The sequence below is a fragment of the Pristis pectinata genome, chromosome 23, assembly GCF_009764475.1.
Source record: "Pristis pectinata isolate sPriPec2 chromosome 23, sPriPec2.1.pri, whole genome shotgun sequence".
NCBI lineage: Eukaryota > Metazoa > Chordata > Chondrichthyes > Rhinopristiformes > Pristidae > Pristis > Pristis pectinata.
In genome coordinates, this window is record NC_067427.1 from 20,672,743 (window position 1) to 20,699,651 (window position 26,909).

At 41.0% G+C, this 26,909-nt stretch overlaps 1 protein-coding gene across 4 annotated transcripts in view; it reads left to right on the forward strand.

Moving 5' to 3' along the window:
• The window catches only part of pappaa (pregnancy-associated plasma protein A, pappalysin 1a), a 275,180-nt gene that overhangs the window by 49,716 nt on the left and 198,555 nt on the right, over positions 1–26,909 (forward strand). For all 4 annotated transcript variants that reach the window (XM_052037112.1, XM_052037114.1, XM_052037113.1 and 1 more), the window contains exons 3-7: positions 5,567–5,712; positions 7,080–7,373; positions 8,811–9,003; positions 10,622–10,743; positions 16,416–16,908. In XM_052037112.1, the coding sequence (XP_051893072.1) occupies positions 5,567–5,712; positions 7,080–7,373; positions 8,811–9,003; positions 10,622–10,743; positions 16,416–16,908 (1,248 nt within the window). The remainder of the gene's footprint in view (positions 1–5,566; positions 5,713–7,079; positions 7,374–8,810; positions 9,004–10,621; positions 10,744–16,415; positions 16,909–26,909) is intronic.

A 26,909-nucleotide genomic window follows, 5' to 3' on the forward strand; every position in this document is an offset into this window, starting at 1 on the left:
ATGTGATCTACATGGATTTTAGTAAGGCGTTTGATGGGCATGGTAGGCTTCTTCAGAAGGTCAGAGACTAAGGGATCCAGGGAGGCTTGGCCGTGTGGATTCAGAATTGGCTTGCCTGTAGAAAGCAGAGGGTTGTGGTGGAGGGAGTGCATTTGGATTGGAGGGCTGTGACTAGTGGTGTTCCACAGGGATCGGTTCTGGGACTTCTAATTTTTGTGATATTTATTAATGACTTAGATGAGGGGGTAGAAGGGTGGGTTATCAAGTTTGCAGATGACACAAAGATTTGTGGTGTTGTGGATAGTGTGGAGGGCTGTCAAAGCCTACAGAGGGATATTGGTAGGATGCAGAGCTGGGCTGAGAAGTGGCAGATGGAGTTCAATCTGGAGAAGTGTGAGGTAGTACACCTTGGAAGGACAAACTCCAAGGTGGAATACAAGGTAAATGGCAGGATTCTGGGCAGTGTAGAGGAGCAGAGGGATCTGGGGGTTCATATCCACAGATCACTGAAAGTTGACACACAGGTGGATAGGGTAGTTAAGAAAGCTTATGGGATGTTAGCTTTCATAAATTGTGGGATTGAGTTTAAGAGCCGTGAAGTAATGATGCAGCTTTACAAAACTCTGGTTAGACCACACTTAGAGTACTATGTCCAGTTCTGGTCGCCTCATTATAGGAAGGAAGTAGAGGCGTTGGAAAGGGTGCAGAGAAGATTTACCAGGATGCTGCCTGGATTAGAGAGTTTGGATTATGAGGAGAGACTAAAGGAGCTAGGGCTTTACTCATTGGAGAGAAGGAGGATGAGAGGAGACATGATAGAGGTATACAAAATATTAAGAGGAATAGATAGACTGGACAGCCAGCGCCTCTTTCCCAGGGTACCAATGCTCAATACAAGAGGACATGGCTTTAAGTTCAAGGGAGATGTCAGAGGGAGGTTTTTCACCCAGAGAGTGGTTGGTGTATGGAATGCAGTGCCTGAGGTGGTGGTGGAGGCTGATAGGTTGGTTAAATTCAAGAGATTGTTAGATAAGCATATGGAGGAATTTAAGATAGAGGGATATGTGGGAGGAAGGGGGTAGATAGTCTTAGGAGTGGTTTGAAGGTCGGCACAACATGGTGGGCCGAAGGGCCTGTATTGTGCTGTACTTTTCTATGGTTCTATGGTTCTATGAATATTGTATACAGGTCTGTTTCCCCGATCTGAGGAAGGATATCCTTGTGAAGCAAGGAGTGCAATAAAAGTTGAAAACATAAAGGGATTAAGAAAGCAAGTCGGCTTCCATCCTGAGGGACTGTCTAGGAAGAAGGAGAGACCTTCACTGTCCTCAGCCTGAGGCACTGGGATTTTCCCCATAACCTCCCTATATCTTCACATTTTAGTCCTTTTGGATGCCCCACAAAACCTATCACTTCAACCAAGCCCCAGCAGAGGTCTCACCTTTGTACACCAGCGGCCACACCTCAACGAGCTCTGGGCCCGTCATGTCAAGTTCTCCTTCAAAAACTCCGGCTCTTCAACCAAGCCCTTGGCCACCTGGCCTATTGTCCACAAGTTGGAGCAGATCTTGCTGGGAGTTACCCAGATACCCCCCCCCCTTAAAATCCCATTCTTCAGCATGGGTGTGGGCATGAGCCAGCAACAGTAATTTTGACCCCGCTGTCTCTGGTTGTGGTGACACCTCGGCAGCTTCAGGAGACCCCTCGTGAAGTCACAATGCGGCAGCATGAATGTTCCCCCTCTCTGCATGGGAAACCTGCCACCTCAGCATGTGGCAAGTTAAATCTGCAGTACTGCTGCAGTTCCCATTCAAGCAAATGGGAGACATTGGCTGCTGGGAGAAGGTAAGCTATTTTAGTTACCGTTTACCTCACTTAACTTCAATCTTTTTAACTGGTTTTTGGAGTGTTGAATGCATTTCTTCAATGTGTTGAAGCAATGAATATTTTAAACTTCTGGACAGGTCCTAAGTGTTAATGACTGCTTACGGACGTGAAGGACGTTTATAGTCTTTGACAGCTGGTGAGACAAGGGGCAGGGTCTCTCCAGCTGACAAAGCTATTCTATGAGAGCAGCCAACTGTCTGTGCTGAGACAGCCCAGTACTGCAATCAGCATATCATGGTGCTGGGGATCTGAGGGTCTGGTGTCCAGGGGCACGCTAGAACAAGAAGCAGGACGATCGAAGATTTGCCCCACTGTGCTTGATAGTGCACCTGAAAACAAGATTTTACGACAACAAAGGTGATATATAAATGGACATTGATGGCGTGCGGTTCCTGCATTGTGACATGTTCGAGGTTTGAGTTTATGACTGACTCTCTTGGGCCTGGAAAGAAAGACAGAAGAGTTCAGGTTCATGGTCGTAACCATTATCCACTGTCCTCTGCTTTAGAGTAAACAAAAGTAAGTCTCAATAGGCAGTAGATTGAGACTAGTCTGTGATGCATTGAATTATCAAATAGCCTGTGATATCTACAGTCAAAAGTGGTTTTATGGGTGAAATACTAAAAGATCACAAGCCCATAAGAAGTAGGGCAGGGGTAGGCCACTCAGTCCCTCGAGCCTGTTCTGTCAATCAGTAGGATCATGGCTGATCCAATGTTCTTCAAGTCCACTTTCCTGCCCTTTTCCCATAACTGTTCATTTCCTTACTGATTAGAAATCTACCTATCTCAGCCTTAAATACTCTGCCCCTGAAGTTCTCTGGAACATGGAGTTCCAAAGACTCAAAATACTCTTGGAATAAAAATTCTTCCTCATTTCAGTCTTAAATGGGTGCCCGCTTATTCTGAGATCATGCCCTCTGAACCTCTTGTGATGGGAAACATTCAGCATTTCCTTCTCCAATCCCTAAAAATCTAATACATTTCAATGAGATCACCTCTCTTTCTTCTAAATTCCAATGAATAGAGTCCCAACCTGTTTAACCTTTCTTTGTAGGACAAGCCCTCCAGATCTCTGAACTGCCTCCAATGAACTAATATCTTTCCTTAAATAGGGCGACCAAAGTTGTTCAGAATACTCTTGATGTGGTCCCACTTGCATCTTGTACAGTTGTGGTAAGACTTCCCTACTTTTATTCTCCAATCCCCTTGAAAAAAGGGCCAAAATTGCATTTGACATCCCTCTTACCTGCTGCATTTGTGTGCACAAGAACCACTGCAATCTTTCACCGTTTAAATCATGCCATTTGTTCATTCTACCATCCAAAATGAACAACTTCACATTTTCCCAATAGGGTCTCAGAATTCTGGACTACAGCTCAAGGCATACAATTTAGTAATCAACTATGAAGTGCAACCCCTTACACACTACAAGCTCCACACAAAAACCTGGCAAGAGTGGTATCTGTTTAAGGTGTATAGAGACAAATCCACACACAACACATACGTGTCTGCTATAAATGAAAATCAAAACACTGCAGATGTTAGAAATCTGAAATAAAAACAGAAGATGCTGGAAACACTCGGCAGGACAGGGAGCATGTGTAGAAGGAGAAACAGACAATGTTTCAGGTTGAAGACCTCTCGTCAAAACAAATTGCCTTCAACCTGAAATGTTAACTCTATTTCTCCTTCCACAAATGCTACCTGACTGAACTGCTGAGTGTTTCCAGTGTTTTCCAATGTGATGTCATGTGAAGAAAAGCTGATTTCCTCCTTCCTATTATGCTGCCTTCTCTTCACAGTGCAACGATAGCCACGTCAGGGACAGTTTGCCATTAATTCTCTCTCCACTGAGAGTGAAACCTCAACAAAGATTCAGGGCATAAGTTTAAATTGAGGAGTAAAAGATTTAGAGGGGATCTGAAGAAGAATCTTTTTTCACCCCGAGATGGTTGCAATCTGGAATGCACTTCCTGAGAAAGTGGTGGAGGCAGGTACTTTCACAACATTTAGGAAGTATCTGGACAAACACTTGAATCACCAAGGGATTGTAGACTATGGACCAAGTGCTGGTAAATAGGATTAGTACTCGAAGATCAGCATAGACATGGTGGGCCTGCTTCTGTGCTGTATAACTCAATGGCCCTATAACACAGATTGAGGGATTAGATTTTCAGCTGGGATTGAGAGGGCCAAGTGTTTCTGTGCCCACATAACAAAAGTTTCAAGTGTACTTCCCTCAAGGCTCTCTCTCCTTCCCCTCCATTTGCAAAATATGGACAAGTCAAAGCACAAGGATAATGTTCTCAGTTCACTATTGACACCTGCAGAACACAAGCAATCTGGTAGTAATCATTGCAGAAAGTGTGCTATTCTTCAAGGGTGTTAGCGACAGGTTTTTGGAAGGAGTAAATTTAAGTGAAACAAGAAAAAGGAAATCACAATAACACCATCTGAATCCAATTTACCCAACACAAGAAGCACCTGAAGATCTGGACTCAACTAAACCTTTGGAAATGTCAGGTGCAGCCCAATTCAGCACGATAGATGCTCATTGAAACAAAAGCTCTGAGCACCAGCTAATGAGCTGAAAATTAGTTCCTATAAGAGTCTGAGCTCCATTCAGTGGTCTCTCCTAGGATCAGTGAATGGATTTACTGTGTACACACAGTATTATTACGGTACAGCGCATATAATTAGTGCATTTAACTCCATAATGTAAGTCAGAAGTCTACCATTTGGTATATACAGCAATTTCAGCACAATTAAGCTCTTCAGGTCCCATTGTAAAAAAAATCATTTGGTAGTTTGTAAGATTTTCTTCTGGCAACATTCTTGATAACTAAGAAAGAAAATGTTGCATAAATTCAACTTCTTTCAGTCTCAGGCCATACAAAGCAACTTACAACCAACAAAATAGAATTGGTCAAAGTGCAGTAATTTTCTAATGTAGTAGTCAAAGTCAAATTTGTGCACAGAAAGCTCCCATAAACAGCTATTGGCTGGATAGCCATATGAGACACCAGACAAAGTTTACTCTCATCTGGAAGATGACATCTCAGACAGTGCAACATTGAAACATGAACTCGGGTCTCTTGAATACTTGTGACTAACTACCAAGAGGGCTAAGATTCATAAAATTTTCTTTAAGATAGGTGCAGATAATTTGGTTTCTTGGAGGAAATGGTCTAATTACTGTCCTACATGGCTTTCTTGCAATCTTTCATTTTCAGTGTTATGGAGGTGCTGGGCAATAACTGACATTTGTCACATTATTTAAAGGGTGCTTAGACCAAAATGAGCAGGACCAAACCCCCTTTGGTGGGTTTGATTCACAGTAACCATACATTAACGGCAATGCTGGGCTCTTTGCTGCATGTGAATGGTTGGCTAGTAAGGGGGATCCCAGTTTCACTGAGAAAAAGACAGTGTGGTGCCAGGCACAAGGAGCATCTTTCCCCTGAGGGCGTGGTAGCACTTGTACATAAATAACTCCTACTGCCATCAGCCCCATGGTCACCTCAACAGCTGATTGTAGAACATGATTTTTAGTTCAGCCACAGCAATGATCATTCTTGAACTAATTTACTTGAAATGGATCTGGAATTATTTATCAAATGGTGAAGGAGCATGATGTATGACAGAATATTTTCATGGGACTTGTGTTTCAATTGCAGGGCGTACTTGGATGTGAAAGATCTGAAGAACATTCTGAAACTGGATGGTGCAACGCATCTCAATATATTCTTTGCCAATTCGTCTGATGAAGAGCTGGCTGGAGTTGCCACATGGCCATGGGATAAAGAAGCCCTTACTCATCTAGGTTGTTCATCCATACATTTTTAAGTAGTAGATTTATAAAACTACTTATTCATCTTGATGTCTTATTTTGTTGATAATCAATTCATCCATTCAGCATGCTCTGCCCCAACAATTCCATCTCTCCCTCTCTCTGTCTCTTTATGTCTATCTTGCACACTTCTCTGCTGGCCACTATCCTTTCTTTCAAGTAACCGTAGAAGATTCCTTTTTCTAAAAGAAAAGAGCCACAATAACTTTCAAGGAAAACTTAAAAGGGTAAACATGGACCAATAACTATTTCTTTACAAGACATCATATTTTCAAGATCTGTCTATATTATCAGAGGAGTAGGTATTGGTCAATGTAAATACTGCCGCCAGTTTCCATAAATGAATCACCAGGAGATTTAGAAAACAGTATGACAGACATGTCTCAATCAGACTTTATTACAATTTGTTTTAAAATGACAGCACAGTATGTGGTTTACATTCACCGGTATGGCACAAGACAGTAAGCTGGATTGCTGGGTAGGCTCTTGGAAAGGGTTGCTGCAACTTTAAATAGCTGGACTGTTTTATGAAGGCAGTGGCAATGACCTAATGGAAAGCTGAGAGAGAACTGAATGCTTCTGGGATGTATGAAGTTAGCAATACAGGCGGCAATTTGCAAAGAGTTGCAGAATGCCATGTGGTAAAGCAATAGATATTCCATCCAAAGCCTCCAAGTACAGTCAGTGCAGGAAAATAAACGGGAACCTAACCACTTTTCATCAGCTGATATCCTCCCAGATGCTCTGACCAATTATTCAGAATTTCTTTGCATTTCTTCACACGCTGAGATTAAATACAAACAGTGACATAAAAAGGCCAATAGAAGGAAGCGGAAAATCTTGAGGGGAATGGTGAGAATGCATGCCAATCATAAGGTGTAAACAGTTCAATGAAATGGAATCTAATGAATGAAATAATGTGTCAGTTGTCCTGCAGTTTAAAAAAAAACTGTGTATTAAATAATCTGAAAGGAAACTGTTGTTCTGGTGTAGATGACTTGGACAAATGAAACTGGGGCCAGATTTGTGTGAATGTTTCTTTTTGAGGCAATTGCCTGTTCTCAGTCAGTGGGTACAGGTTTCAATTCTTCATTTAACAGTGTGAGTTTGAGGTATAGGATTAATAACAGAATTATTGTATAAAAAAGGTGATTAACTCAGATGAGTTTATGCAGCGTGGATATTTAAAACGATAGTTGCTGCAGATCAGAAGAGATTGCTACAACTTAAGCCTGTGCTGTTCACCCCTACACTTACCCCATCCCAGCTGGTACTTTTCCAGCATTCTGACCTGCACATCAAAATTTCCACATATAAATTACTTCTGTTTGCTCACCCAGGTGGCATAGTGCTGAATCCTTCATTCTATGGAATCCCTGGTCATACCCACACCATGATCCATGAGATAGGCCACAGTCTTGGGCTCTACCACGTGTTTAAGGGGATTTCAGAAATTGAATCCTGCACAGATCCCTGCATGGAGACTGAGGCTTCGATGGATACTGGCGACTTATGTGCTGATACTAATCCAACGCCGAAAAATAAACAGTGCAAAGACCCTGACCCTGGAAATGAAACATGTGGTTTTGGCCATTTTATTAATACTCCTTTCTTTAATTACATGAGTTACGCAGGTAAGAATGCCATTAAATTGACTGTGTATATTCACCTTTGTTTGAATTTCCATTACTGTGGAATAGCTTCCAAACTCGCTGCTTGTTGCATTTGGAGATTTTGCTTGAAATAGGCATTAACCAAGGAGGAAGTATCAGTGTAGGTTGTAATAAGACCAAAAATCACAGCGGACATCAAAAAAAGTGGTGGTGTAATGACAATGTAATCCCTGTTTGGTCTCTCAAGCAGTCTTCTGAGAAACAAACAGATTATCTGATTCCTGCTTTGTTCATTTTTGTATCAGGGACTGCAGTTAAACTTTATATAAGTTCCATATTTGTGTTGGCTAGTACTTAACTGATGGCAAATGCTGCACTCAACAAATATACAAATATTGTTAAAGGACAATTACATTTTTAGCAATTTTGCACAGACCTGTGTTTGCCTGAGGCAAAACCCTGCAGGAAATTATTGTTTTTAAGGAAGAAAGAACTAAAGGTCAAAGAACAAGAATTTCCTTTTGCTTGATGGACCAAATCCCTTTCAGATAATTTATTTGCTTTTTGATGTTCCTGTATTATTTTATGCAGTAGCCAAAAGTAGTTTAATTGGACAACCAATAAATAAGGCTTTAACCTTTAAGGGGGTCAGATCCTGCTCACTGCTAGTCAACAGTTCTGAGGGCACTGGTCCACCATCCACCTTCTCCCATTTGATGTTCCAATCATTTTAGACGAACTCAAAGAAGTCTGTACTGGTGTGAAGGTCAGTGCCAGCATGCCTAACCTCCAATTCTGCTGCCAGATGCAGTAAAAGGGCAACAATTTTATGAGGAGATGGTCCGAATGAACTTTACATCTGGCCCCTCAACTTAATGCCAGAGATGGCTGGGTACAAACAGCAAGTCCAGTTTGTATTTTAAATTGTTTTTAAGTATTTTTTAAAAAATATTTTTCATTCTTCTTAAGTATTTGAATCTATTCACATAGCTTCTATATGTTCCAGACAATGATAGATTTAAAAACTGTTCAAAAACCTTTGAAGCCAGTGAACTGTCAAAGGCGATGGGATCTGAGTGGTGTATCACTTGAAGCCCATGGAGTCTTAACTATTCCACAATGCTCAGCCTCAGGATTGGGAAGCCCAAGATAATTGAAGTTCATACATCTGTATCAAGTTAGTATGGTTGGGGTGGAGTGGGCAGTGTGTTAAATCAAGTAGGATTCAGCCCATTGTCTCTTGCCCATTGTTAATTGGACATTAATTACAATTTATATGCAATCTCCATAGTCTTAAATCAGCTTTTTCTTAATGTAAGATACAGAATGTCAGTCAAAGAGGAGGAACAAACACTGCCATTATTCTTTTGATGGGAGTATGTGAGAGTAAGAGAAAAGTGTTGGTATACACGTTGCGTGTGATGTGACTGTCACGAATGCTCTATTTCTCTCTTAAAGACGATGATTGCACCAATTCCTTTAGTCCCAATCAAGTCGCCAGGATGCACTGTTACTTGGATCTGGTGTACCAGAGCTGGCAGCCAACTACAAAGCCTCCCCCTGTTCCTGTCGCTCCAGAGATAATACATCAGAGTGCAGAATCGGTGACATTCCACTGGCTTCATCCAATCGATGGGCAGTTCTACGAGAGGTAGCAATAGCCATGTGCTCATAACAGGCTTTTTATTCTTTGCAACTTTGTGGAAGGTTCAGTGACATGTGAAAGCTCTTCCAGCAGCATCAGAAATACTCAGAGCTGAGGAGATGAAAATAACACAATTGCAGAAAGAGGGAAATAAGTATTGCCCCAAAATTTGCTGCAGACAAAACGGAGAAGGAACACCAGAGGATTATTAATGCGCAAATTGGGAAAAATCTGGTGGCGAGGGAGAGGTGGTCAATGAATTGGGAACAAAGGAAATTGTTCAAAAACAATTTACAAAAGCTGCATTCCGTCCTCAATTTTTCTCTCAGTTTTATGAAGTTTCTGGATTTTCACAATTATTGGCCATTAAATAGTCCATTTGTAATGAGCACCAAAATTATCCCTTAAATTGTGCAATGATAGTGCAATAAAGTGTCCAATCTAGCTGTCTGGTCCAAAAAATGAACAATTGAAAGTGTGAATCTCCTCCCCTCAGGTTGTAATTGTTGGTGGAGATTTTAAAATTCAAATATTTTCCTGTTTTCCTTGTGCTCTTTATTAATACAAACTTCCTTTCTCTCATGTTATTTCTCTTTCTGTACCTGATTTGTCACTGAATTAACCCCCTTGTTATTTACTCTTTCTCAGTCCATCCTTTGTTTACTCTCAGTCTTTCACTCACAAGGGTTAAGGAGATGCATTGTTTGTTTTCTGTTCATCTAGGTCCTACCTTCACCTTATAACTAGCTGGCGATTTTGTGCAAAAAAATGTTCAAACCAAAATAAGCAGAAACAATTAATGGGGCATTTTACAAATCGTTCCATCTGGCAAAATCTGGACCAATCACTTAGATAGAGTCACAGATCCACAGAGAGACACTGCATGGAAACAGGCCCTTTGGCCCACTGAATCCATGCTGACAATTAAGCACCCATTTATATTAATCCTACATTCATCCCATTGTTTATTCTCCCCACATTCTCATCTACTCCCCCGAGGTTATACACTGACCCACACTGGGGGCAATTTATAGTGGCCAGTTAACCAACCAACCTGCAGATCCGTGGAAGGTGGAAGCGAACTGGAGCAGCTGGAGGAAACCCATGCGGTCACAGTGAGAATGTGCAAACTTCACACGGATAACACCTGAGGTCAGGACTGAACCTGGACTGTCACACTGTGAGGCAGCAGCTCTACTAGCCGCACCACTTTGCAACCCCCAGCTCAACCATGTTTCCCCCAAAAATGCCTACACTAGATACTTATTGATGTATCTGACCTGCCCTAAAAACCTATGTGGCCACTGCACAACTCATTTTCCTGAGGTTTCTCTGTGTTCCATTGATGGAGAATCGTAAATCTGTCAATGTACCCGTGACAATGATCTTCTGCATGGACAAAGTAACACTTGCAGCCTGGGAATTGTTAGACATGACAGAGGGTGCTGAGATGTGTTGATAATGTTAATATAAAGCACTTTGGAAGATTTTCAATGTTCAAGGCATGACAGAGATGCACTTTTTAGCACAGTGAAGACTTGAATCTGAAGCTGTCGTGCCTACTGCTTGCAAGATGTACTGATACAAGTTCTTTTATATTTGACTTTGCGTTTTGAAACTTCAGCGAACTGGGATCAGTCTGTGACGCTTGTACTGAACGTGGAGAACTTGTCCAGTATGCCTTCAATGCTTCTTCCCCAAGACCATGTGACCCTTCTGGACACTGGAGCCCCAGAGAAGCAGAAGGTTAGTAACAACTAAACATATGCAAAGTATAAGGATATCCTCTGCCACATGGAAGATTTTAAAGATGAAAAATTGTATTCTGTCATATATTTGATTTAGGCTTGGTCTCTCCTATCTTGTAAAAGCCTCTTTCATTAACACCACTCACCCCCACTTCTAACCTCTCATTCTTTCCTCCTCATTGCACAACAATATATTTCGCCATCCACTAACGATGGCAGCAGGCAAGTAAGCTTTCAGCCTTCAATCCCTTATTAAGAGGCATGCAAGTGGCCAGAGCTGAATCACCCTTCTACTAATTTACTTTTTCACAGCATTTCAGTTCTTGTTGACTCCAAATTACAGCCAAGCTAATTTTGAGAAGTTTTCCTTCAGTATCGCAGAAAGCTTGAATTTTTTTTCAGGGAAGGTCTTGTACGTTTCTCCACCGATTTACACACTGCGACAGATGTTAAGTCAATTAAGCAATCAATTGTTGTATTTACATTGAAATAAGATGATATTCGTGGCCATGCACTTAAAGAAGATGCATCTTTATTACTTACGTTGATGGGTGAAACAAAGAATTGCAGTTGGACCTCTATTATTGGATCAGGGGATATCTTGTTGGTTCTGCCACCTGATGTTATAAATATTCATGGTTGTACAATGCTCAGACTCAAAGGATGAAACAGATTCTGTTCATCATCCCTTCCTTTCTATAATATGGTTATTATTGTCAGATATTTGACCCATTCTTTGAAAATGTATGTTTAGATTTACCATTTGTCAAGCTGAACCTTTCACCACACCCAAGTTATGAACACCAGTTCTTTTATTCAGAATCAGAATTATTATCACTAACATGTGTCATGAAATTAGTTGTTTTGCAGCAGCAGTACAGTGCAAGACATTAAGACATAAAAAATTACTATAAGTTACAAAATAAATAAATAGTGCAAAAGAGGAATAACAAGGTAGTGTTCATGGATTCATGGACTGTTCAGAAATCTGATGGCGGAGGGGAAGAAGCTGTTCCTGAAACGCTGAGTGTGGGTCTTCAGGCTCCTGTACATCCTTCCCGATGGTAGTAACGTGAAGAGCACATGTCCCGGCTGGTGAGGATCCTTAATGATGGATGCCACCTTCTTGAAGATGTCCTCGATGGCAGGGAGGGTTGTGCCTGTGATGGAGCTGGCTGAGTCTACAACCCTCTGCAGTCTCTTTCGATCCTGTGCATTGGAGCCTCCAACCCAGGCCGTGATGCAACCAGCCAGAATGCTCTCCACCGTACATCTGTATAAATTTGCAAGAGTCTTTGGTGACATACCAAATCTCCTTAAACTCCTAATGAAGTAGAGTCACTGGCATGCCTTCTTTGTGATTGCCTCAATGTGTTGAGCCCAAGATAGATCCTCTGAGATGTTGATGCCCACCTTGAACTTGAAGCTGCTCACCCTTTCCACGGCTGAGCCCTCACTGAGGACTGGTGTGTGTTCTCCTGACTTCCCCTTCCTGAAGTCCACAATCAATTCCTTGGTCTTGCTGACGATGAGTGTGAGGTTGTTGTTGTGACACCACTCAACCAGCCGATCTATCTCACTCCTGTACGCCTCCTCCACATGATCTAAGATTCTGCCAACAACAGTGGTGTCATCGGAGAATTTATAGATGGCATTTGATCTGTGCCTAGCCACACAGTAATGAGTGTAGAGAGAGTAGAGCAGTGGACTAAGCATGCATCCTTGAGGTGCGCCTTTGTTGATCTTCAGCGAGGAGGAGATGTTACTACCGATCCTCACTGACTGGTTTCCCGATAATGAAGTCGAGAATCCAGTAGCAGAGGGAGGCACAGAGGCTCAGGTTTTGAAGCTTGTTGATGAGCACTGAGGGGATGATGGTGTTGAACGCCGAGTTGTAATCGATAAACAGCAGCCTTACATATGTTTTGCTGTTGTCTAGGTGCTCCAGAGCTGAGTGGAGAGCCAGTGAGATTACATCTGCTGTAGACCTGTTGTTGTGGTAGGCAAACTGCAGCAGATCCAGGTCCTTGCTCGGGCAGGAATTAATTCTAGTCATGAACGACCTCTCAAAGCACTTCATTAAGTGCTACCGGGCGATAGTCGTTGAGGCAGATCACACTGCTCTTCTTGGGTACCGGTATGATTGATGCCCTTTTAAAGCAGGTGGGAACCTCTGTCTGCAGCAGTGAGAGGTTGAAGATGTCCTTGAACACTCCAGCCAGTTGGTTGGCACAGATTTTCAGTACCCTGCCAGGTACGCCATTGGGTTTTCCTCTATAATTCCAAATTTCTCCAAACTTATGAAATGTTTGATTTATTGCCAAAAAATTTTCATCCCTCGTTGGCAGAGTTAATATGCTATAAAGTTGCATCAGTGTATTGTACTCTGACTCTGAAATTCATTCCAGCGAAGTCAATTTCAGACACAGAGTACAATGCACGGATAGGACCATATACCGCTACTGATTGGGGATGAAAGACATTTCTTGGGTTCATATCGACTGACCTCACTCTTGCCCCCATTTAAGATGATGTTTGTCCTACTTAATCTACGTCCCTTTACAACTTCTTGCTACCATTTATATCTCTTGGCACCATCAGCAAATTTAAATACTTAATGCTGTCCCCTCATTCAAGGCGTTAATAAACGCAGTGAAAAGTTTTGGCTTCAGAAGAGATCCCCAGGGAAAACTACATGTCACATTCCACCACATATTGACATGACTACCACAAACAAATACAAATAAAAATTGAGAATAAATATTGCTAAATTAATTTTGAAATCAGCATTACACTTTTTTGCTGACTATTAATGCTCCATAGAGTTTATCACACCACATAGGAGTGTAAAGATCATCCAATTGTGTTCCTGCCTCAGACTTGCATGATTTATTAAAACAAAATGAGCCTTTTGTAAGGAAAACAAAACACAACTGTGCTGCAAGTTGTGAGGAAAATCAATCACTACAGACATAAAGAGGTGGTCTCAACAAAATACTTTGCATCTGTGCAAAGCTGTTTACTGCATGTCACATTTTAGCCACAATGGATTAAATTGTAGTGCCAGTGATGTGCTGTCACTGATTGGGCCTGCAAGTTTATGTACATAGGTTTCAGTTTTGTGAAAGTCCAAACTCCTCAGTTGTCAAATGCGGTAACTTTTGTTTAATTTCAGAAATATTCTTTATTCATAATACATGTCCTCCACAGATAGTGAACACTCACTTCTGTACAAACACATACAGATAAAGAAGCGGTTGGGAGACTGGTGGGGTGGATTGCTGGCTGCTGCAGGGCTGCAGGCATATTCTGTCATGTGGGAACTTGGTTTGCGGCAATATCATTGCATTTTGCAGAGAAGTCTGAATGGTTCAGTTAATTGCCCTGGTTTAACTGCACATTGCCCGTGGTTGGCCAATATTTTTATTTAATATATTGCTGGGAAGCTGCATTTCTGACTTGTGAAATTCGGGTTACAAACAGTTCTCAGGAACAGAATGCTGTTGTAATCTGGGGAGGACCTGTTTATGTTTTAAATATAATTGGTCCATATCTTTCTCTATGTTCATTGTACCATCAATTCAATACATTCTCTTGCAATGCATGAGCATACGCAAGGTTTCACCTTAAACAAGGCACCGGTGATGCACTTGAGAGATTGTTACACTGGGTCCATCGAGGGCAGGACCTTAGACTGTGACCCTTCCCCACAAAGCCTTAGTGGGGGCTGCACTGAGCTTCTGTGCATCCCTCAGCACATAGCCCTGCATCTTGGAATGTACCCAGTCAACAGCATTCGCTTCTGAGCATCTCCATGCACTGGAAGACCAACAAGTTTTGGGCAGACCAAATGCAATGATTCAAGTTGCAGAAATCATTGCGATTTGATCCTCAGTGTGAACTGAGGTGGATACAATCTGTCCTTTCACTTCAAAATGAGGGAACACAGGGGCAGAGAAACCAAACAAGGGCAGGCACGGTAGTGTAGCGGTTAGTGTAAAGCTTTACAGCATCAGCAACGCAGGTTCAAATCCGGCCATTGTCGGTAAGGAGCTTGTATGTTCTCCCCATGTCTGCGTGGGTTTTCTCCAGGTGCTCTGGTTTCCTCCCACATTCAAAAGACTTACAGGTTAGGAAGTTGTGGGCATGCTGTGTTGGCACTGGAAGCGTGGCAACACTTGTGGGCTGCCCCCAGAACACTACGCAAAAAATGATGTATTTCACTGTGTGTTTTGATGTACATGTGAATAATAAAGATCTCATCTTATATTACTCCTAATCACCAATTAGTGAGCACTGTGCTTGGTCCAGCCAATGAGATTGATACACTCTAATGTTGACTGGCCTGTTGGAACTATCATAGCTCATTGTTGATGGGTGAAGGTGTCCTCTTGTACCTCAGTGTAAGTCAGCACTTTTAGAAGTGAGAAAGTTGGGAAAGATTACTCAACCCTTCTGTTATTGCTCTTCCCTTGTGCTACCTCAGTGCAGTGAGTGATGAAATGATCTGTATGGATGGCATGCAAAACAAAGATTTTCACTGTACCTCAGTACATGTGACAATAATAAACCAATTTACCAATTTACTTTCCTCATAAAAGAGAGGAACATGCAGAAAATGTAACCAAGCTACCTGAAAATTATCCTGCTCCACTTGATGCAGATATTCATGCCAATAATTCCCTGATCACTTAAAAGAGGGAAAATAAAAACACATGAAGAAAATATTTTACTTCGGACTGACTGCCAGCTGAGAAAACTGGAGTCGGAAAGGAAAAGGATCACGTGATAACCCTACTCCAGAATCTTGAGTTGTGGATTCATCACCACAACTGACAATCCGAATGGAAGTGACTGCTCAATTTGGAACCAGTGATTTACCTCTGACTTGGACAGTCTGGTGAGACTGTTGAGCCCTCTGGAACTCCGTTCCAGTGCTCCCTTGCTCGGACACATATTTGAACACATTCTAAATTCTTTTTTAGCACTTTGATAATGTCCCTGATGTAATACAAAGAGAAAAATAATGTGCACCATTTGTGCAAAACCGGGCTAGCATTTATTAGACTTCAAATTGGCAGCAATTAAAGCAACAATTTCTCTCTGGCATCTGTCTTGTTTGGAATGAAATTTGTTCTTTTCTGCTGGGGTGATCTCTTTACACATTCTTCATACTTCCCCCTTTACATGGCCCCACATTACTCTTCAGTTAAAATGTATTATCAGTCAACAAATAAATGAGGAATAATAAATCAAAGGCAAGGACAATAATAGTAAAGATAATAGAAAATAAATAAGTATTTCTAAAATGAATAGTTGGTTGCAGCAATCATAAGGTTTGTAGCCATAGTTTCTATAGGATACAGGCATCCAAATTATCAACCATTAATCTTTCTGACTAATGTTATACATTAATACACTGATTGAAGTAGAAGGGAACTTCTCAACTGAATTTTTCTGTGAACTTTAATATGTGTTTTGTAGTTAATGCATTACTAAAATTTCTTGTTGAATAGAAAGAGAAACCCCTGTGTTATGTTGAACAGTAATTTTAACTCTGAGTTGACAAGACTTCAGCCATTCTGTGTCCAAATAGCGAATGGTTGGATCACATTTATTTCAATTAATCACTGGGAGGATTTCAACATTTTTATATGTTTCCCTGTCCAGGACCCCCTGATGTAGAGCAACCTTGTGAAAACAGTGTGAGAACATGGAGCCCCGACGCTGGTGTTGACGATAAGACGGTCCCCCCGGTCTGCCCAGAGCCTCAGGGCTGCTACTTGGAATTGGAATTTCGCTACGCATTGATTCCCGATTCCCTGACCATCTGGGTCACCTTCACTGAAGGGGCTGCTCATGGGGCCGTCCACAATATCAAGTTACTGACAGTGAACGGAAACGAAATCTCACTTGGGCCGCAGAATGTCTTCTGTGATGTCCCCATTACAGTCAGGCTCTTGGTGACGGAGGAGGTTTATGCTGTCCAAATCTTCACACTCGATGAGCACCTGGAAATTGATGCTGCTATGCTGACCTCAGCACCACAGAACACTTTATGCAGAGAGTGCCAACCTATCCGGTATAAAATCACACGGGATCCACCTTTTCAAGAGGGACCAACTTCCATAGTGAAAGACCTGAGCAGAAAATTCGAAGACGTGTAAGTACACAAGTCAACTTTTTCCCACATTGTCCAAACTGTTGATTGATTCCTGTTTTTTTCCCCCAATATTGTAAGACTCTGAATTCAGAGCCAGGTTTACTCAGAAATTGCTTTTCTCAAAATGAAAGAGGGACCACGGGCAGGGAAAATAATGCAGTAAAATTTTATTGGAAGATAGTCTGTTTCCTATTTTCCTGAAAAGATATTTAATGCAGTATTACATTTTATTATTCCCAAATTACAACCTTTTTTGACTCTCATGCTTCATTAGAATTTAAGAAGCCAGCACCAGTGACATAGATTTTCCATACCATGTGAACTGACAGAAGTTACATCTTATAGTGGAATTCAAAAATTAGGAACATATTTTTTTAAATGTAAATGCAGTAAATGGAACTTAATCCAATAAAACAACTTCTGAGAAATGTCACTGGCTAATATCATTAAACTGCTAAGATTCCAAAGCATCCTTTGGATAAATGGTCTCCAAACAGCTCAGATTTTTTCAATAAACTGTTCACATCTCCTCAATGTATCCCAGATGAATACTTATTGAATGCACTGGGTCATCAAGGCAAGTATTGTGCAAAAGGCTTTGCAAGAGGAATGCATGAAGATAGGATCAGTGACATATTTGTCGCACTGCTAATGTATTCTTTTTATCCTCACTTTAAAAGAAATCATCGTGACTGTGTTGCAAATATTCAGCATCTGTTGCCTTGTCAACTTATTTTGCAACCAACAGCAGCATGATGGCCTAATGTTTGGATGGATTCCTTCAGAAATGGGACCTGGGTCATAAATACCAGTAATACACTTTGAATAGAAGCTGCATTCATCATGGAAAAACATCCTATTTACTCTGTGAAGGACAACTCAAATGAGAAAAAGTTGTCAGTTATAGGTGACGAGTGCTTGTTTGATGTTTTCTCATGTTTGGCTGATGAATAGCTGACCCAGTTCAGAGACAGACGATGCTGGGATTGATCTTTGTCTCTGAGTTACACCAGTTGAAGTCAATGCTAGCTGGGGGAAAAAAAATTCTGTTTGTGACCATGGATTAACTTCTGCTGGAATTGCAAGTTTGGTGGGTATTACATGATGGAGAGGGAGGTGGAATGTGAAGGATGGTGTCTGCACTGACACCACGGTCAATTCCAGGCAAATAAACCTCACATTTCTCATAATTTCATTCATTGCACGAGACGCAACAGCTTCACAAAACCATCAAAGGGACAAAGGGAAAAATTAGTCGAAACCTACAATTAACAAAGCCTCTTTTTAATTGCTAAATGAACTCCTCTTCCTCGAAGTTTTCCTCACACATATTAACCAGTACTAAAAACACAGAGGTCGAATTATTGCCGCAATGAAATTATTAAAACGGATAACAGTTGTTTTACATTTTGTCTATTTGTCATTCCACAATATCAGTGGACGAGGCTGACAGCCTGCTATTATGCCTGTTGTACACTCTCCCTTCATGATCTATTGCCAGAGGGGCAACATGCAAAGACAGTCAAATTTACTCCTCACACTTTATCCCTCATGTGTTGGATAAACTTGTGAAGGGAAAGGAACAAGATGAATACGGAGATGAAGTTAACTAAAAAGGTAAACCAGGGTGGAGCAAATGGACTGCCCTTTGGTTGTAGATACATGGTAACCCATGATAATATCCTCGTGAATTGCAAACACAAAATGGAACGAAAGTCAAAAGACAAAAAACATACAGGATCAACCAAATAAAAAACAAAGAATGTTGGAACAATTTAACCAGCAGTGAACATCACTGCCTTCTGAGCAGTTTATCTGGGTTTTATTCCCAGCCATCACAATTTGCAGTAAGTTAATGGATATCTGTTGAACTGCATAGAGAAGGCTTGTCTCACCTTCACAGAATGGTTCAACACTCAGTGTTATCCACTATTTGTGAAACTTAAATACATCCCGGACACATTGTAAGAGTTAAAATTTTGGATTAAACATCTTTCATCACCTGAAACGTTAGCTCTCTTTCTCTTTCCACAGATGCTCACTGACTTTTTGGGTAGTTCCAACATTTTCTGATTTTATTCTTGATTTTCAGTGTCTGCAAGCATTTTGCTTTTGTAGGCTCGTACTATTTTGCCTCATTAGATTGCAAGATACATTCAATACCAGGCTGTGAGTGTCCTCCAAATAACAAGATGCTGCAAATGAAGGATAAAGGGTGGTTAGCACCAAGACAAAGACACACCAATGAAAGTTAAAATGGCACTGCATGAATATCCAGCTGAACAACCCACAAGCGCAGCTTTCAGCAGAAAGTGAGATGAAAGTCTGGGGAGAGGTGAGAAACAGCAAAGGATACCAACGTCACAAAATCATTTCACAGCAATTTTAGTTACCCACTTTCACCAGCTTACCCTTCGATAGAGTAAATTAATGCACTGAACTGCCACCTTCCATCACTGCCTCACACATTTTATCCTTATTCAGTTTTGTTTTGTGCATGTTTCATTGAGAACACAACCAGACCTCCAAAGCTGTTGAGTGATCCTTCTCTTGGCAGGATGGCAGTGACTAGTGCCGATGATTTGGATGATATTTCCCCTTTATAAGAACATTATAAAGCAGCTGAGACATGTTAAGCATGTACACGAGTCCCAGTGGGCTAGATCTAGAACACACAAGATCAAATGCTGACAGGCAGGAAAAAGAAAAATCCATGTAGATTCCTTTCAGTTTATTTTTGTAACCAGGAATCAGGCTTATTCAGCCAAGAATGTAATATATATGGTACTCTGCAGAACAATGACAGTACTGATGAAGGGTACAGTCAGAATAAAGTAACTTCCACACTGATGCATTACATTCAGAACATTAGTACCTATTTGTGCAGACTCTGATTGACCAACTGCAATGAGAAGACACCTTCTTCCAAACTTGCTTTGAAAAGAGGAAAATGTTTTGACTTGAGTCATTACCAATTTTCACATGCATTAGAAAAAACCTGCTGAACCACCAGAGGAGTTCCGATGCTTTTATTTTTAATCTAAGAGTGAAAATCCATCTGTTGTTGTTGTAAGCTGCTGTCTGCGGCTCTTCCCAGTGGAAGTAGTTATGGCTGACATCTATAGCATGGTTGCTCCGTTTGGCTGATGGATGTTGGCGCTGAGCTGCTCAGCAAAGATGCACTCCGTGACAAAGTCATGGAAAGATTCCTTGGATTTAATCTTAAACTGACCTCTAGGAAGTAACAATAAATTTGCACAGCGGAGTTGGTCGGAGGAAATACTAATTGGTGATTTGAGATTTCTTGGCTTTTTGAGCGCGATCACTTCACCAAGAAAGATAACAATCAGGGAATTTCTTTTTTTTCTGGAAAGGTTTTCAAAGGTATATGACAGCAATTTATGTAATACACAATCTTGCAATATAAATTACAGTAGAATAGGAAATACTGTGGAGTCCAATGCATATTGTAGGTCAGGCTGTTGGCATTCTCCCAAGAAATTAATTTTGTGTGTAACTAACAGCAGTTTTCGGAACTAAAAAGACTGAAAATTACTTCAAGCCAAAGATACTATGTGCTTAATTTCTTGGCAAAGGAATGATTAAAGAAAAAAAATTGAGTGATGATTTTAACCCTAACTGCCTGGCAGAAACTGGGCAGGTGGGCATTTTGAAATCTTCCAGCTGGCTTACCCCTGGGAACACTGGCAGCAACTCAAGTGTTCCAAATGTTAACCAGGTAGGCAGAGAGGATACCTACTCGGGGCCAACAGCATCTTCCTCTACAATATCAGGCCTTAATGATATTTCTGGAGTCTTTGTTTGAGCAATGGGTGCTCTGATCATTTCAAAAGAATCAAAAGGTATTTTTTCTTTATTTGTGGAATGAAGTTCTCCACCTGGGCCCACCAAAGGAAACTAAGACTTTTCCTTCCATAGCCTACTTGTTTCACTAATTCTTGAGAAGTTTCAGCTGGTGGTTTTATTATGTTTTCTTACACTGTGACATCTCTGGTGTTATGAAGCAGTAGGAGCTCAAAAATGTATAGTATTTAGCTGTGGCTCAATTGGTGATATTTCTACTTCTTAGGCAAATGATTCTGAGTTCAAATCTCACCACTGAGTCGAGCAGAGAAATGTAAACTGACACTTCAATGTGGAATTGAGAAGGTGTTGCACTGCTGGAGGTATGGTCTTTCAGCTGTGATCTTAAGCTGAGGTTCTGAATGATCTTTCAGGAGATAAAAAAGATCCAATGACAGTTGTTCAAAGAAGAGCAGCAGAGTTATCCCTGGAGTCCTGGTCAATGTTTATCTCTCATTCAACATTATTAAAAAAGATCTAATTTTCGTGTTGCTGTTTGTAGGAGCTTGCTGGGTGGCAATTGTGACTGCAATTCAAAACTACTTCATTGACTGTAAAGCACTCTGGGATATCCTGCAGAGGATATGAAAGGTATGATGTCAATACAAGTCCCTTAGGAGATAATATCATGTTTATAATTCTGCAAGAAGCTATTAAAATGAAAACAATTGTGAGTCTGCTTCAAGACTCAGAAGTCCATTTTTTTCTATGTATTTCCACTTTCTGGGGGATAGCCTGTAGGTTAAACCGATAGAGTACTCTGTTAAAAACCAGATCTTACAGAGATGGACAAAACATACTCCTGGACAGACAATGCGTTCCAGTCAGTTCAATATTCACAATGTAATGACGTTTTCAAGGACAACACATGGTCTCATTGTTAAAAGGACACACAGCAAAAATTATACAAGCTACACATGTTACATTTTATTAATAATGAAAATAAAAGAAAAATAAACAAACATCTAAAGCAATCGTCCAAACTCTGCAGGTGCTTTACGTTGACACTAAGCCCTCTGGGTACTTGGGTCGGTGGGCTATCTTTGCAGTTCCAGGCACGGGCTGTTCCTCTGGAACAGGATGCCCTCCATCTTTATGACCTGGTAAAATCCAGGGTGTGATGTGTGTCACAGTATCACTGCCTTCTACCACATCTGGTGTGGGCTTCAGCTTCACCCTGTCTCCAACTCTCGGTGGCGGCAGGTCTTTGCCACCTCTGTGGGTGCAGTGTGCTCATCCTTTTTCAATTGCTCCAGATCCTGTTGTGATTTACTTCCATCAATTCTATCTGCTGGACTGCATTACTTCCAAATTTGGACCTGATATCTTTCTTGTCATCACAATGAAGTCACCTCATTGCTCGAGTTCACCACCATCAGAGCATATCTTACGGAGGGCTGCAGTGTAGTCTTGTTAGCACATGACTCAGGTTTTAAGTTCACTACCTTGAGATTGATGCTTTGTTCTGAGAGGACATCAAATGTTGTTTGTGAGTGAAGTTAAATGTCCTTACGCCAACAACTTGGCGTGGATATATCTGGCAGATTTGCTTCTACAGAATTGATCTTGTTTGACACCAGCTACCTTGTGTTCAACTGGTTTTCAGACTCTGACCCTGTCTCTGTCCCTACACAGTTCATCGCATTCACTCCATGGATTTTCAATGTCCTCTTCATTGTGAGCTACTTGTAGAAATGATTTCCCAATCCATATCATGCAGACTTTTCCCCTCATCTTAGGGGAGTTTTGTCAGCCTTTTAAATTCACATCCACAACACTTGCAACATCTAAGCCACCATGACAGTACTTTCCCTGATCCACCTATTGTCTTGTGCTTCACCACATGTACTGCCTTCTGTTGGCCATCCAACATTTCGCGCCTGGCTTCGGATTGCTCTGCAGCTTTGCACATCTGTCTGCACATTTCTAGAGTTAACTGTGTCCCATAGTCACCTAAGGACACTCATGTTCTGTTGATAATCTGATCTCTGAAGAATGAGTCCTTCAAATCTGCAAAACTGCAGTTATTGCAAACAGTTTTAAGGACGTATCAATTGATGTCTCCACCTTGGTTTCTTATGAACAATCTCTTCACACTGTTTCACACATCGGCAGGCTGTAACATGCTTGCAACATACCCGATTCATTATGTTGCGTCTCATTTGACTGGCCTGGTTATGATACAATTTTCTCCCCTTGTGACAGTGAAAAACAATGACACTTTTACTTTCATCCATTACAGTTTATCCATTGTACCCAGCTTGATATAATTCGTAAATTCTTTTCTCCATTGTTTCCATTCTTCAGACAGAATTCTTGCCTGGAAATCTAGCAACTCAGGTATCACTGTTTTTCAGTGTGCATCCACATGTTATCTTCATTTTCAGGCACAGAGTCAAGATTTCTTAGTTTCATTAACCAAAACTCCAGCCGCTTTCACTTCCTAAGATACTGGAGGACAGCTGCTAAGTAAAACTAATAAACTGCTTTATGAAACAAAAGAACTTATAGGGAGGGACAGACCATTTACTTTCTCCTGGACAGACAATAGATTCCAGCCAATTCAATACCTACCATGTGACAATATATACATGGGAGCAGCTGGTCACATTTAACTGATTCAATTCTTAAAGGGGTACACTCTCAATATGACATCAGTCATATATATTACACCTTTGAGAAACAAGGAATGCAGATGCTGGAATCCAGATGTAAAACACGATGATGCTGGAAGAACTCAGCAGACCAGGCAGCATCCGTGGAGAAAAGCAGGCAGTCAATGTTTCAAGTCAGGACCCTTCCTCAGGACTGAAGATAGGAAGATGGGAGTTGTCATTTCAACTCCCGCTCCCACTCCACACTCCATCACAGATATGTCAGTCCTCAGCCTCCTCCACTGCCAGGAGAGGTCCAAGCGCAAACTGGAGGAACGGCACCTCATTTTCCATCTTGGAACCTTGCAGCCTAGCGGCATGAACATTGAATTCTCCCACTTTAAGTAATCCCCTCAACACCCCACCACCCCCCAACCACACCTCTTCTTTTCTTCCCTTTCCTAGCCTATCTCTTTTTTCTCCCCTTTCTTCTTCCTTGCCTTTGGCCCATCCCCTGGTGGATCTGCTCTCCCCTCCCCTGCACCTGCCTATCACTATCTCTTAGCTGCATCTACCTATCACCACCTTGTGCCCACCCCGCCTCCCCCCTTTTGTCCACCTATCACTGCTCTGCTTTTCCCTCCCATATATTGGGCTTCCCCTTTTCCTCTGTTATACCTTTCCTGGTTTGTTCAGTGATGGACCTTGCCCAACCCTGTATGCTTGTTAGGGGAAAGTTCTTTGTAAAAGTAAAAGTAATTTCAATGAGGTCATCGAAAACCACTAAGATCAACTTTTTGGGAAGAATAAAGATTCAACCAACAGTGATTATATTTGAGAAAAATTGGCATGGTCCTTAATGTGTTTATCCTTCCCAATGACACTGAGACCCAAAAGATGGGAGGTGTACTAAGCTAAGACTCTTCTTTCAAGTCACATGTGAAGATGCATATTCAGAACAAAATTGCCACTGCACCTTACTGTGTGTATCTGCAAGGATCCTATGATCTACAAAAGATCACAGTTCCAATCTCACACAGTTACAGGACAGGTTACATACCAGAGACAGTTCTCAAGTTACTGAGCTACAGCAACATTGAGAGGCATAACCCTCAGATCACAGAGGGCTATGACAGAGAGGATCTCAAACTTCACTACAGAAAGTGATTGAACCCTTACTGGAGAAAGCACATCAAACTTTCTTTCCTGTACCAACATCTGCATTTCTGCTTAAGTCTCCATGACATACGGAGACTTGCTGAAGAAACAGTTCTCTTTCTTTTTCAGTTTCCCTTTCACCAACTTTTATCAATTTTATTCTATTTATTTATAAACTATAGTCTGAAATGTTTTGGTTTGCTTAATTAAAATTAACTTTCTAGCTGCATGGAATATTCCTTTCTTAGCCAGTTTGTTCAATGAAGTAAATTTAATTTGCAGACCCATATGTTTTCTTTTGCTGGACATGCCTCTGTGTAATTTCCTATGGTATGTCCATCAAATTATATTGCCGTTCAAGTTAGAATGCCTTCCTTGACATCACAGTGAGGAGCTTTTAGGGAGAATATCCAGCTAAGTTGATGAAATGGAGCAAGAAATAAAACAAGCTGTAGGATGCAGAAAACGTAGATGATCAATTGAGGGGGAGGCACTTGAAAAGATTAAGCACAAGGAATTGTATTCGAATATGCATGAATTTTTTCTTGGCACTCTCATTTCACAGAGTCATCAAGTCACATAGAGATACTGCACGGATATAGGCCCTTATGCCCACCAAGTCTGTGTTGACAACTAAGCATTCATTTTTACATTAATCCCACCTTAACCCATTTTATTCTCCCTACGTTTTCAACAACTCCCCCAGATTCTATCACTTCATGTTCAGGCAATTTGCAATGGCCAATTAACCTGCTCACCTGCATATTTTTGGGATGTGTGCGGGAACCGGAGCACCTGGAGGAAACCCATGTGGTCAATGGGAGAACGTGCAAACTCCACAAAGACAGCACCGAATGTCAAGATTGAATCCAGGTCACTGGAGCTATGAAGCAGCAGCTCTACCAACTATACGCACAGAGCTGCCTATACTTTCCCTTCATACTTCTGCCTTTTGCAAAAAATACTTCATATTAATTTAAGTTTGATAACCCTTGTCTGAACCATGTCTGTATTGTGAAAGGCTCACAGATCAACTTCAGAATAAAGAAGGGTGCGATGGAACTGGAGTTCACAAATGAATAAAAACATCCAAAGATGTCAGAATCAATCCATGGATAGATGTGAAAATTATTTTAGGAAGGGTAACTTATTTTTTCAAAGTAGAAACAGAATTATATAATTGGAGAGATGTTTAATTGTAGATTTTGTTCAATACAATTAAAGTATTAAGAGTAATATGATCAACATTATAGAGTTACAGAAGGTGAAGTAAAAATCTGTGCTGTCCAGACTGAGGTTAGAGATGCATATAACAGGAGGTTTGCAATACTTTATAAAAGAAGGCTGTCTAATAAAAGGGAAAAGTTATGAAACCTATACCAACTCAGTCCTGAAATATGAGGCAGAAAATCTGGCTGCCTGGTCTCCACTAGTAGCTGGAGGTAAAGAGAATAGGAGAGTGTACACTAGAAACTGAGATAGAAAATTTGAACTCTTTAAAAATAATGTGCTGTTTTTCAAATAGATAGGAAGCAAGTTAAATGAACCAAATCATTTTTCCACTGGAAAATCCCTCCATAAGATACAGAAAGAGAAGAAGCAGGACACTGAACTTTACTGAAAAGAGAAGAAACTGAGGGAAGGGATCTCAGGAGGAAGCCAAGATGGATCATCCAAGCCATTTCTGGCAAAAGAGGAGTGGACATGTCCTTTGGCACCCATTCTGATCTTTACCATCCTTGAGGACTGAAACATTCTTTGAGCCTTCTCCTCTCTGGCTGTTCAATAGTCCACTACCATTTACAATTGACTGTGGTGGGATTACCACATTTTGTTCTTACACATTAACTGCGGAATTACTTAGCTCTGTCTATTGCATGTAGCTTCACCAGTATGGCACTTCACTCTTGGTAGAGTACTTATTGTCAACTTGTTAGTCAATGAATTGGAGGTGGTCTTGGAGTAATAATTCATAGCAAAGGGTCTATTATGATTATGAATGATAGTAACTATAACTTTTCATTTAGAAATATGCAGTGTTGAGGATAGTTAGATGTAAACAAACTACATAATATCATTCTCAATCACTTACACCAGTGTCACCGAGTGTGATTGACAGAGGAATTATCTAATCAGTTGTATTTCAGCATTCTTACCAAAAGCAACCTTTCTGATGTGCCTGGTGTTGCCCTGAGCATATTTTTCATCAACTCAAAGGCTATAAAACTGTCAACCAATTACTGTCAAACATCCTCCTTCTGATGATGAATCAGTTGAATGCTACTTGGAAGAAACACTAACAATGGCAAGGATACAGAATGGATTCTGGACGGACCATCACTCTCCATTATAAAGTGTGTCTCAGTAAGACCTACCAAAAACACT